The sequence below is a fragment of the Aulonocara sp. 'chitande type north' Nkhata Bay genome, linkage group LG2 (assembly GCF_057382095.1).
Source record: "Aulonocara sp. 'chitande type north' Nkhata Bay isolate Kocher_YH1m ecotype deep benthic linkage group LG2, A_spYH_male_GT1.1, whole genome shotgun sequence".
Taxonomy (NCBI): Eukaryota; Metazoa; Chordata; class Actinopteri; order Cichliformes; family Cichlidae; genus Aulonocara; species Aulonocara sp. 'chitande type north' Nkhata Bay.
Window position 1 is genome coordinate 35,114,301 of NC_141345.1, and position 14,314 is coordinate 35,128,614.

The 14,314-nt window shown below is 39.6% G+C and overlaps 1 protein-coding gene across 1 annotated transcript in view; it reads left to right on the forward strand.

Moving 5' to 3' along the window:
- The window catches only part of slit3 (slit homolog 3 (Drosophila)), a 240,093-nt gene that overhangs the window by 21,369 nt on the left and 204,410 nt on the right, over positions 1 to 14,314 (forward strand). Inside the window, exon 4 of the mRNA XM_086260441.1 lies at positions 3,210 to 3,281. Within this exon, the coding sequence (XP_086116567.1) occupies positions 3,210 to 3,281 (72 nt within the window). The remainder of the gene's footprint in view (positions 1 to 3,209; positions 3,282 to 14,314) is intronic.

The window sequence follows — 14,314 nt, forward strand, 5'->3', positions numbered from 1 at the left end:
TATTCACTGACAGAGATTTCAACTGATTGATATCCAAGTCCACTTCACACACTACCTAGGAATGTGTGTATCTGTCAACTCACACCAAGGCTTTAGGAAACAGAATCAGGGTGTTAGTGTACAACACAACACTTCCCACACATACACACCTGCATGTTTATGAGTCCTGGTTAGAGTGATGATGGGAAGACAGGTTCCAGAAAGAGGATTCCTTTATGTGAGACAAAGACCGAATGACACAATGTGAGTGTTAGAGGTTTTTTAGGAGTGGCATCCTCATAAAAAAATATTGTGTACAGCATTTCTAAACCCAAGAACGGGCTTTGTAATGAATGTTGAATTCATAAGCTGAATATTTCTTCATTCAATTTATTTCACCATTGATGCAATTTTATCTGAACACTGTAAATTTGTCATTATCTTCTTTCAAATTGCTTTTGCAGTCTGAAAAAGAATGCCACAACATTATTTATTTTGATTAACAAATGTGTGTCTGTTGTAAAATCATTCATGAGAGTAAGAATGGGAAGGAATTTACTTCACACATGGATGGTATTTTTCAGTATACATGCTGCAGAGTGGAGAAGAGAGATAAAACCATTAGATCACTGCAGCTGTCAGCAGAGCTCTCCTAAAATCCAGATATGCTGAGCGACAGAGACGTGTATATCTTCCCTCTAAATGGAGATCACACATATGATGTGAAAGCAGAAGGTCACTGCCCACTTTAATGTTAAAAGGCTCTTTAATGCAGTGTGTCAGGAAGGGTGAGAGGTTACAGAAGAGGGGGAGGGAGGATGTTGGGAGTCTTAACAGTTGTTTGCCAGAACTCACATAGACAGCATTTCAGTTATTCGAGACATTTCAACAAATGTTCTTATGCCATTTTAGCCCATTTAATAAATCAGAAATTAAATATCTATGCTTGTTTGAGGATGACATTTGTTCTCCAAAATGAATCTTTCTAAAGAGGGGAAAAACTGCTGCAGTAGATTAACGGTAATAACAAGGGCCTGCATTTTTTACTTTACTGATAGTAAAATGGTTTTTAAAATGCTTTCTTGACAGGGTCTCTGATGTTGTGTCTGCCAGGGTGAAAGGTCAGGGGTGAGAGGCCCTGACGCTGAGTCCATGTGATTTATGGAGTCACAATGTGAAAAACATGGGGCTTATTTTGTCATCCCCTTGGGTCAGAGCATTCAGAAAGTCTGAAATGCCAGAATTCATAGCCATTTGTGCTTTACTCAGTTATAAATGAAGGATATTTTGCAAAATAAACGGCATTTGTTAAGAGGTGTCTTTTCAAATTATTTCTTTTGTTCTTTATTTGAGAATAAAGCCCTGCTCATTATGATTAGTAAGGTTTAGTCTCCAAACTCTTTCATTTTTTCTGTGATTCTGAGTAATAGGAATAATTTGCTAAAATATGAATGCCACAGACATGTGGTTTGGTGTTAAGTAGGAAGAAAACCTCATCATTAATGCTTAAAAATACACAAAGAATTATTCTCTTGAAACTATATCTGTGCTCTGAGCAAATGTCCTTTAATGACTCGTAGCTGTAATAGTAGCTGTGCTGTACTCACATACTAGCAGGTATTTTCTCCCTTATTTATTTCAGGTGGTGTGCATCTCAATTATTCTTTCCATTGGTGTACACAGGAGTGAAAGCCACTATCTTATTATCATTATCACAGGGTTAAAAGGTTGGTGTCTGTGTCTTCTCCAGCACAGATCCTACTTTGTGACCCTGCGACCCTCCACCCTTCTTTTCTTTCCCCTTTCCCTTCCACGCCTCGTTTCTCAGTGTAATGCTTTGGTAGCCTGATAACACTTTCACTCCCTCAGCTTTCACTGTCTTCGTTATCTCTACTTTAGCCAACCCCACCTTTCGTTGCACACATGCATACACAAGGAAACATCTTTTATCCTAAAACGCCTCGTTCTGCTGCTGTCTTTCTGTTCATCAACCTGAATTTTTCCACTCTTTTCTTTTTGGCCTTTGTAATTTAAAGTCATGTGTTTATCTAATTTTCCAATGAAAATACTAAGATAAGGAATGCTATTTTGCATATAAAGTGTGATTTTCATCCCACAATAGTTGAGAAGACGCATCAGAGAGTTTTGCAAAAGATTGCCGAGAATATAAAACCATCCACAGGTGGCAATAATCAAACATATGAGCAACGATGTGGTTAAAATTGGAATGTAAAAACATTCTGTATGCGAGAGCAACACTTATAGATTGTCATAATTATGTGGGTGCCTTTAACTTGTTTTTATTACTTGTTATTACTTTTCCCGGGGTCATAACTCTCTGTGGAGGTAAATGTTTCTGTGTAAATGCACATGTTCAAGTCTTTGGTCACATTTATTATATTTTAAACAAATATGTATAGCGTTTTAATTACCTTGTGGTTGCATCCCGGTGTTTAATATGAGGTGCCAGACACGATAAAAATGAATAAAATGCTAGGATTTCTTTCCCCTCTTGCCTCCCCACTCTTTGTTGCGGTCATGTTTTTGTTTTTTTCAGAGGCAAACATATTTGTCTCATTTTCTTTGCATTCCCTCGCATCCATTCCGATGGATGAGTTTTGGCAATCCCACTCCAGAAATATTATAACATCTGTGAGTCCTTATATTGAGAAAATGACTGTTATTTCTCTTACTGATAAATTCAAAAACTGCAGCTAAAAAGTAGCCAGAAATGCACCGGAGTAATTGACGGTACTGAACAGGCCAGTCACAATAGTGCAGGACACAAAGGTTTGTAGGATTTCAGAGCAGTTTGCAGTTCTGACGTACCCACCTAGCATAGATTTAACACAGCGGTATAAATCCTCTGTAAGTTTGTAACTTTATGTTAAAACATGCTTGTAGCCCAAAATTGGTCCATCTCACACTATCAGGTTAAAGCATATGCAGTGAGGATATATTGCTAATGCACTTTAAGGAGTGTAGAAACTGATGTCCTGTATACACAAACCATAGTGTGATAACCTCTAGGCCATGATCACAGGAAGTCAGAGGCTTTTCCATGAGTTTAAACTTGCTGACCTTTTAAGGTCATTCAGTCAGCTGTGTGGTGATTGTTCAGTCAACACAAAAGCGCGGATGCGACTGATTTATTAGAAGATGTTTTTGCCCTTTTTCTCTTCCCAACGACATGTTTTCCTTCATTTTCCTTCTTCTATTTCTCCCTGCAGTCGTCTGAACAGAAACAAGCTCCAGTTTCTTCCAGAGCTTCTCTTCCAGTCCAATCCCAAACTAGGACGACTGTGAGTACACTTTGATTTTCTTTTTTTTTCATCTTCTCTCCATTCATGATCTCTCTCTGACTCTCCTCCGTCATTCCGTTTCCCCTTTTGTGCCGCTTTTGATGTGTTACGTGATCCGTTTGAAAACACGACCATGGTGTCAGAGGTTTTATCCTGGTTGAGGGTTCAGGTCTCGCGCCAGGTGACACAGTGCCGCTCTGTGCTCCTGTCGAGAGTTGAAAAAGGCAGTGAGTGTCAGATGTGTGCGTTTGTGTGAGTATGCTTGATTTTAAGAGGTGAAAGTGTGCCTGCAGTGAATGTTTTGCTTGGACTCGTGTGGAATTTTTATTCAGGAATATTGGGTTTTCCCAGAGTGTAAGAGTGTAAGAGCAGGTCATACTGATGCAGCAAAGCCTCCCACTTGTCCTCCTCCTCTCTCGTTTTCATCTCACATTCCCAGACATACTCTCTCTCTTTGTTTTAGTCCCATTGGTGCATCCATGCTGCCTCCCCATCTGTGCTCTTTCTTTCCACTCAGGTTGTCAGGTTCTCTATTTGTTTTATCCTCAGAGAGGATAGTCAGCTTAGGTTGAAGGTTGAAACACCTTCTAAACTTTATAGCTGTTTACATTGGGCTTCTTTCAAGAGAACTTGGAGTTAGAGTGTGTGTGTGTGTGTGTGTGGGTGCATGCCTGAATTTAATTGTGTGTATAAGTATTATTGGGTGCGTCTATAAGTTTGTACACCCTACTGGATATTTATTTGTGTTACATGTGTCATATCGATGCTGCGTTTCAACATATCAAGTTTATGTGTGTTCAGCATGTGTGTGCATGCCTATGGTGAGAGGTGTTAGGATAACAAATACCAGCGCTAGGACATTAACCCTTTAGAGCCGGTCGGAGCGGGCACGCTCCATTTTGCGTAACTATTTTTAAATCCCGGTAGCTCTGCAACCACGTAAGCTAGCGCAATAATTTTTTTTGCATATGAAACCGGAGGAGTTGTACTTACATCTTATGCCATCAGCTTGTCCTAGGTCACAGTTTCCTTCCACATATAGCTTTGCAAAAACTGCATAAAAATCACTTGCAGCAACAAAAACATGATATTCCAGAAACATGCTTCGCCGATCCGATCAGCTGTTTGTAACACTTCCTACGTCCATCAGCGCGAACTATCACATGACCGCATGACCTGCCCGAAACCGGAAGTGACGTCATTTTGCGGAAATGTAGTTTTTTTACGATCGGGGCCTTATGAGCCTATACTGGTGTTTTAAAAAGTTATGTTTGAGTTTATGACTTTCTGTGTCGTTTCTGGGATGCTTAGGACTCATATTGCACTGCTGGAAATAGTTTATTTTGATGCATATGCTGTTATTTTGCAAATTTGCACTATAATATTTATTTTCGTTTTTCCTGCAGTGTATAAAAATTGGTGTATTTCAAAAATAAAACTATGAAGACACTCAAAATAAATTTCCTGTGGTGGGAAACTAGTTTGTGCAACTTTTTTGTATTTACAGTTTTGAGGGATGAGCCTCTTAAATTTCTCTAACTAGAAATATATGTTAAAAAAACAAAAACGATTTTCAATTTTTTTGTAGTTTATTGCACTTTTTTGCAATTTATGTAATTACTATGCACCTAATGCAGACATATTATTAAAGTTTGGGCTATAATGGTTGTATTGATGTATAGCAACTTGAAATGCTCCCAAAAATGGCTCCACAGCATGTAAAAATATAATATAAGCTCTGGCGGACTTGGTTCTATGGTAGGTCTTAAAGGGTTAATCTTCTCACTTCTCTCATTCTCTTTTATAATGTTTCCATGAGGCAGAACCCATTGGAAGCTACTGTAACAGTTCCTTGTTCAAAAGATTCTTGTTCCATGTTTTTTCACCTTTTTGAAGTGTAGGTTGACCAAAAAGCAGAAATTAAAGGAATACTCCAGTTACTCCACAATTACAAATTCGCTGGCGAGAACTAACATGTTGATTGAAAGGTTTTGAGCTCCCTCCTTCACGGAGAATGACAGCTATAGTCAGCTTAGGTTTGCAACACTTAAAGCGGATTTGAGCAGCGAGCCAGAGCCATTCCAGTGTCACAACATCAACATGTCCAAAGAAATGTCAAAAATTTGATTTTTTTTTTCCACAAAATAAATTAAATGTACTTTTCCAGTGCATATATTCACATCCTCATACTTCCAAAGCTTTGCTGAAAGTATTTTGGGCTGGCACTGGAGAAGTGGATTGTGTTGCAGGAAAGTTTCTGTGGACATTTTATGACATTTTGATTTGTTGGTCCACTGTTCAAACCCTTTCTTCCATAACCGCTGTGACTCAAAGAAATGTTACAAGCTTTTGCAGCAACCTATCAACCTACAGGCAGCAACTATTTAATACTCAAAAATGGATTCCTGAAAGTTGAGCTTTATAAGGAGATTGACTTGCTGTTTACGATCTGAAAGACTGGAATAAACATTACGTGCACAGTACATCATGCCTTTTGTCCACTGCAGGCTTCTGCCACTGTTAACACAGGTATTAATTAATATACTGCTATCAGCTTAAATCAATGCTTATTTATCAGTAGAACGTTTGTTCTGTACTACCTTTTTCAGAATAAAAGTGATTTATAATGTTGTCAGTTTCAGTTTTCCTCCTTAGTTTCTCACCGTGATATATTTTGTTGGACGGACATATTTTGTGTTTCATATTTTTGTGGTGATGTGTGATATATTGCTGAGGCAGAGTAGACTGCTAAATTGTCATCTACGTCAGCTGTGGCTTCCAGGATCACACACAGTTAAAAGTCCTCATAAACGCCAGGGACACACACAGTGACAGATGCAAATGGAGACGAATACAAATATTCCATCACACGCACATTTTCACATGGCATTTTTTTCAACCCTTTTCCCTTCTTCTTTGTGAATGACAGCCTTATTTCCTCCACCTCCTGGCTTACAACTGTATAAAACCCCTAATTGCTCTCGAAAGCTATTATTTATCACCGGTCGAATATGGATCCCTATAGAGCTCTCAGACAACTCAGGAGAGTGGAAAGGGTGAACGTGTTCCAAACTTAACATTATAAATCTCATGTTCTTTATGTCCCTACTTTGCCATCAGCGCAATCTAAATTACAGTGTCTGGAGTTTCCTCCGGCACATTTTTTCTTTCCACTTTTCCTCTTTTTTTAGTGCTTTTTCTCCCATCCTCGCTGTGTTTTCTAAGGAAGTGGTGGTAATGTAAGCACCAAGGTATGTAGAAGAGAGCGTGTGTATAAGAGGGAAGGGCAAAAAGAGGAAGAAATGTAGGTAGAATTATGGGATAGAGAGAAAGTCAGATGGTGGGAGACTTGCAGAGAGAGTAACAGCAGGAGAGTAAGGAGGAGGAGACAAGGAGGTTTGCTGGTGGCTTTCTGGTTTGGGTTCGTAACCTTCCTCTCTGTCAGCCTTGGTTAGATATTAAATGATGGCAGTGTGATAGGAATTACCTCTTAACCCTCCTATTAAAGCTCTGTGGTCTGAGGTTTGGAAAAGGGAGGAGTTGGAAGGAGCTGGACTAGCATTAAGTGAAAATAGCCATGGGTTAGACGTTTCACTCTTGAGGAGGGTGCAGGGGTTTGGATAAGAGGTATCAGACTGGATAATAGTTTTTAGTCTAGTCTTTAATCCTGCAGGACTATGAATCAATCAAAGAGGTTGTCTCTTAATGGAAACTTTTCTAATTTAGCCTTAAGTGCTGTTGCTGAGTGCCTGACAAAGACTAATGGACAACACATATAACGGAGGTCATGAGAAAGGAGGGAGATGGATGGATGAAGGGATGCTGGTGGAAGATAAAGGTTTCTTGTAGATGGATGAAGGAAGCGGAGTCTGTGGTCCCACTAGGTGCTTGGTAGGGGGGAGAGAAAACATAAATGGGAAGGTTGAGATGGATCGTGGACTGGAGTCTGTGGGTTTCAGTGTGTGCAGTCTGTGGTCGTTTCCCCCCACAGTTTGCAGAGACTGCGGTCTCACAGCACATGCACACAGACACACACGGTTGCACATAGTAAGCTCGAGCTCTGAGTAAAATACATTTGCGAAGAGTGTAATGAATTTTTGGTTTGAAATATAACGTATTGACAATATCTCAAATGGAAAAATGAAAGCTACTGGTTACAGGGCTTTTGTGCCTCATGCACATTGCACTGAGTCAGGGAGGTTTGCTTTGTTAAGTGACTTGATGGCTGTTGGTCTCCTGTCTAATAATGCTGACCCAGACTGAGCCTCATCCTGTTATCTTCGCTTTCTCCTCTGGGAGTTTGTGTGTGTGGCTGCATGCTTGTTTAGCGCATAAAAAGGACTTGAATTAGCTCTGGCTCACAGCCCATGTTACTCATGAAGCAACAGGATCCCCCCCCCCCCCGCCATTTAACCCTAGAACACTATCGCTATAAATAGTAACACGATCACTAATGCCGGGTGATTTTTACCCGATATAATATAACCAATGAAAGGTAATCAAATATATCAAAATATGACAACACATGACAAATTAGAGTGGTCTTCTTTTACTTTCAACTGTGCCATGTCTAACAAAATGAAAAATAAGACTCCTAAAACAAAATAATGACTCTGGAAAGCTGGTCTTTGGTCCACCCATTCCTGGGACATTTGAGACTTCCCTGGTGATGGCACAGGCTCCTCGACACGCAAACAGCTGCAGGAGAATGAAATCATATAAATGTATTTTCTCGGGTGTAAATCACCCAGCGATAGTGTTCTAGGGTTAAGCAGCTCAGGTTATGCTTGATTGGTTTGCATAAGGCAGAAGATGAAAAATGAGAGTAATGTTATACTAAAGAGATATTTCCCGTTTTCTTCATGAATAAATCCCTAGAGCTTCAGATGCTGAGTATTTCACAGTGTTGAAGGTGATCTTTGACCATGTTTCAACACTTATGGACTGTGAAATACTGTAGAAGCTTTGCAAATTTTAATGTAGCTCCTGCCATATAATGGATATTACAGAGTTAGTCAGCAGACTATAAATCTCTTCTGCTTGTGCTATTTCTAAACAGTATTTTTGGACACAGTGTGGCAAAGCTAAAGTACATAAATTACATCACTTTATCACATAAGCAACCAGAAAAGATGTGCTTTAAAATGAATGTTCACTGCAAATTTACAAAGACAAGATTGTATTAAATTTGTGTCTGCAATAAAACAAAAATGAATCAAGCAAGAAATAAACTAAAGGTTTAGCTGGGGATAGAATCTAGCTGTCAGATTATAGTTGGTTAGCATGCGTCAACATGAAGCTTGTAATGATTATCTTTCATTCCAGTGTTATAGATTGTTTGCATTTGTTTACGATACACCTAAACAAAAACAGATAAATATAGTAACACACTACACATCCAAGTAAAATCCCAGCTGCAGTGTTAAGCAGCTTCATTCTGCTCTCTGCTGACGGAGCACTGCTGCTGGGCTCCGTCATTCTCCTTACTGCACCCCATAAACTGCATTACAGCAGGATATCAGCAGCCAAACATTCAGACTAAAAGGATCTTTTGGAGGCTTAATAGAAAGAAGGAAATTTAGTTTATGTCCAGAGGGAGGCCGGTAAGGAATTTTATCCAATCCACTTGTCCTTCAGAATGCTTCATCCCTACATGTTCACTGGGTGTTTACCAATTTGCATTACAAAAATACCTATAAAGGTTTAGCTAAACAAGAGGGGGGAAACCAGAGCTGTGGAAGAGTAAAATTCAATGAAGCAAGGTTAAAAGAGAGAAAAATCGCCCGGATGACTCTAATGATCAACAAATCATGGCATGGAAGGTTCCCACTTTAAATCCCTGCACTGATGACTGGATGGTAATGAGATATTTTCTTCAGCACCATTAGGTTACTCTTGTGTGAAGCAGTTTATCTCCAAATGCTTCAGTGATTCTCCCAGATGTGAAAGTGTGGTCTTAACTCTCCACAGTTACTGTAAATACAATATACGAGTTAAGCCAGGGGAAAAGACGCTGCAGAGAGAGAAGAATGAGAATGGGAGGGAAGGCTGGAAAGATCAGGGGGTCATTCGAGATGTCTTTTCCTCCTAATTAAGTTAATGGAGAAAGACGAGGAGCCTGCCTTTAATCTTGGCTAATTGTCCATTTAGAGGCGACTGCCATAGTTTACCTGCTGGAATGTTAGGTTAGTGTTACAGGAAGTGGATGAACTTTGTGTGTCCAGTGATTGGTTACGACAGACTGGGCCTCACTGGTGATTGGTTGGAACGATTTGGAAGGGTGAGAGGTGAATATAAACAGTCTGTACTTACATGTGTCTCCTCTTTTTGGTTATTATCTCGTTCACTTATTGACTTTATTCCTCTTTCTTTTTTTGTGTGCTCTGTTGCTGTTAGGGTTAGGGTTAGAAATACTGCCCTGCACAAACTGAACAAACAGCTTTGATGTTTCTTTTGCTCTCTGGGAGTATAAGATTGTTTTGGTGTCACTAGGCTCCAGGCCTTTTGTTTGGTTTTCACGCCACTGTGTGCTGGTGAGAAACAAATAAGTCTCAGATATATAAACACATAGATGCACACATAAATACATCTCTCTCACGCCACCTCTCCTGCTGATTTAGAAGTACAAGCACTGGACGTAGAAGTATGCACTCTGGTCATTCTGTGTGTGTCAGACTTTATACTGAACCACAGACCCATGACAGAACTTCCTAATAATTAAACAAACATGACCCAGATGTACAAACTGCGGTGTGTAGCTGGACCACAAAGCTTGTAGGACCTTGTACACAGCACCAAGGGCACTATTCACCAGTAAAATGCATGTGCATTTCTAACATGTATATCAGTCTACCTTTATATTTTGATGAAATCCTTTTGAAGCAATTGGCACAAAAGCAAAAAAGCAAAGGATGTTCTTGGATAAAGCAGCACCTGGAGGCTCATAGGCCCCAAGAAAGAGCTGCACCACTGGGCTCATGCTGGTATTCACTGGTATTCAGGGAAGGAAAGGCTTTTACTGAGGGAACCTGACCAGAGCTCTTCTAAAATAGGTCTGCTTTTAGTGGCTTGTGTGTGTGTGTGTGTTTCCCGCAGCCCAGACGGCAGTGCGATTTTGTCCCAAGACATATTTAGATAAATACACACTGCTGTGATATTGAAAACCGAAAGAGAGAGAGAGAGAGAGAGATAGGGAAAGCATGAGAGAGTGAGGGAGAGAGGGGGGATGATAGTGCGATAATTTGGGAGATTTGGTTACATGAGGAGAATTTCTGATAATTCTTTCATCCTTTCTCTGTTAACAATACTTTCTAATTTGTTGCACTGAGCGTGTTTGCATGTAGCTAAGTAAGTGGTTGTGTTACTGTTGGCTTATTGTAGCAAACTGCTTTAAATAAAATCTCAGCAGGAAATTATATTTTAGTTTTTGGTTCACCATTTCTGGTGCACGTACTCATACACATGGCTGGGTCTGTCATTTCTTGTATGTGTTTAATCTTTGTTTCATCTTCGTGCTCCTGCTACCTTATGTTGAGAACCGTCAGTCTTCAGGATTTCCTACATAGAGAATGAACATATGAACAACTTTATATTGTTTGTATTTCTAAACTTTTCCTAAATTGAACAAAAACTACTTAAAAAAATAAAAACAGAAGAATGATTTTGATCTCCAAATTAATTTTTTTGTTCATAATATTTCACTCCATTGTACAAGTGTTTATATTCATATAAAGTCTCTGACACCAATTCTTAAACATGCAGTTCAAATGCATAAAGTGTTTAAGTTTGCTTCTCTTGCTGTGAAAGCGCTGGAAAAGCCAAGTCATAAAGTGTGTGTGTGTCTAAGCCTATGTGTATTTTCCTTTGCAGACGTGTGAATAAAATAAGCCAGAGTGTGTCTTAGTGGGGCAGAATGCACCATCCAGGCGGTCTTAAAGTTCACAGCAGCAACACCTTTCCCTTGAAGCTGCCTACTTCAGCAGCTTGCCAGTTAGCTAACATGCTGCAGGGCCAGAAACTATGAGAAGTTTGTGGGAGGTTGTGTGGTTGTTGACTTTTTTCTTTCTTTAAGTTTTTACATAGCAACAGATTTTATATGTTTGTACTAGAGATGGACCGATCCGATATTACGTATCGGTATCGGTCCGATACTGACCTAAATGACTGGATCGGATATCGGAGAAAAATAAAAAATGTAATCCGATCCATTAAATATCACGAAAGCACCTCACAAAACTTGCAACACGCCGTAACTCACCTCAGAACGTTAGCACTCGGAGCAGTATGCATCACGTGATAGAGCAGCTGTGGCATGCCGGACCTGTCGGTGGTCTGGATAGCATTTGGAGCTTCGCTAGCAACCTGGCATTTCATCTCCGACAAAGTTATCCCGAGAGAAGTAAAGCAAGTGTGTAAGTCCATCTCTGAATGTTTGTAAAGCATTCCTGCGTTAAGCTTAACGAGCGACTGCCTCTCGCTCTCGGCTGCTACTTCAATCGTGAAACTGCTTAAATGATCAGCTGATCGGCTTTTCTGTCGCGAGTCCGTCTTTGTTTTTGGCCCACTTTGCACCAGAAAGAGGAAACCAGCGGCTGAACAACAGCAGCACGTTTAAGCTTGATAAGCTGTTGTTAGAATTTATTTATTATTACTTTCTACTCGAGGATCTTTTTCTACGTAGCTGACGCTGGTAACTGTGCAGGGGCGGATCTAGCAAAGTTTAGCCAGGGGGGCCGATAGGGCATTAACAGGGAAAAGGGGGCACAAAGACATACTTTTCTTTCTTATTCTCATTTAAAATGTCTAGCTTTTAATAAATAATTATCTGACACACAAAGTTTTAATTTGATGTAAAATGAATAGAAGTCAATTACTGTATATAGTGACTATTAAGTCTAATATATATACCCTAGTAAGCTATAGTACTTTTTCCTTTGGGAAGGTACCATCTGTGCAGTCTGCAATTTTGTTGAAGAAAGATGTTGAATCTATTTAATATTTCTTGAAAAATAATTGATTTCTGTGCATTTTTTTTCACACTGCATCAAATTAAGGTTGATTACGTCGATTAAGCATCATGAGGTGGCGCGTGAGGGGTGGTTCCCTATTTTTTATTTATTTATTTTTGTTGTTGCTGGGAGTTGGAACCCTATTAGTTAGGTTGCTTAATATTTACGCTAAGTACTCTTTAAAATACCAGAATAGGGAGGATGGTGTAGGTCTAAGTTTATTAGATTGATCAGTATTGCTGAACTATTAAATATTTTTTTTGTATACAGGTATAACAGAATAGCTTTAGTGTAGTTGTTGTTTTAAACTTGAGTATGAACTTGCAGACTTGCAAAATGCAGCAAGATATTTTAAAAAACAGTTTTGTTGATTAAAAAACACTATATCGGATTCATATCGGTATCGGCAGATATCCAAATTTATGATATCGGTATCGGTATCGGACATAAAAAAGTGGTATCGTGCCATCTCTAGTTTGTACTAAAATAGCACAGGGACTGCATGTGGTAGTAATTTCACTACGCAAATGAAGATGATTTGATGGGGGATGTAACAGTGGAGCAGCTAGTAAACTTGGATAAAGATATCTGGTTTTCCCTTTGACCTCCTTACTCTTACAGAGGAATGGTATGCAGACACATACTACATTTTCAGTTGAGCTCATTTGTCTTATATGTCAGCGTGTAGGGTAAAGCTCGTGTTTACAGTCTAGGTGTTAATTCATATGCATGTAGGGATGGGAATGGAGAACCGGTTCTTGTAGAAACTGGGTCCCAGTAGTCCAGTTCCTTGGATTTGTTAGTCTCGATCCCGCTTCATGCACTCGCACTACAATCAGCTGATTCCAGTTCCCGTGTCAGAGGAGGAAAATAGCGACGGGTACTAAAGGATAAATATGGACATTTATTTTTATTGCACAAAAGGAGAGATAAATGGCAAAGTGGAAAACTGCATCCAAGAAAGAAACAACCACAATATGCCACCAACACAACTTTGGTTCTTTGCCAGCATCCGCTAAGACAGCGTGCTAACGCTAAGCTAGCCAAAAACCCAGAGTGACAGCTGCCGACCCCAGCAGCCAGACCCTGAACTTGAACAGGTACCAAGCAGATGCAGTCAGGCTGCTTCCTTTTCCACCTGTTCATGTTTCTAAAGTAGAATCACTGTGGGGTTTTCATCTTTGCTTTGTGTGATCAGCTTTGTTTTCTGCTAATGGAAGGATCTTAGAGACGTGCGCCTTCATTGGAGATTTGAGTTGGTGTGTGGGGTTGTGGCCCCAGGTTTATATTGTTGAATGGTGACTATGAGAAGTGTCTTTTAGCTATTTTACAGAGTAACATGAAAGTAATGTAAAGAGTAGTATAACAAATTACTTTTTCCTGTGAGTAATTAAGTAGCATACTGCATTACTTTTAAGAAAAGTGTTCTGTATAATGATGACTTTTTTGTTTAATGACTCCAACACTGACCACAACAAAGAGGGCAAATACCTCAGCAAACATGCACAAACATGTGACGCACAGCATGGAATTAATTTGCATTAATGTAATTTCTTTATTGCTGCTTAGCAACGGTGGTGACTCTCAAGACAGAGCCAATGAGAATCCAGTGACAGTCCATAAGTAATCGAATCAATGAGTGATGTCAAAATAAGCTAAACATGGCAACACAGGATAGTAATTTGTGTGACTGCATATTTGCTTATATGTTCGTATAAGTCCTATTTTCCCGTGTGTGTGTGTGTGTGTGTGTGTGTGCGTTGGTCTGTCAATCTGTACTTGCATTTAAGAAGAGACAAACTTGATATAGGCCCAAATACACTCACACAGTGTTTGTTTTATCCTAATTTAGGTTTACATGAGACCACTAATCTAAAACAGACTTGGCTCACTGGAACGATGGAGGAGGATGACAAGGAGATGAAGGAAGAAGGGGAGAAGATAGGAAGAGCAGCAGGGGCACATGATAGAGAACAGGAATTATATGTTTAGGGGAAAAACACAGGACTGGGTAACAGGTGAAGA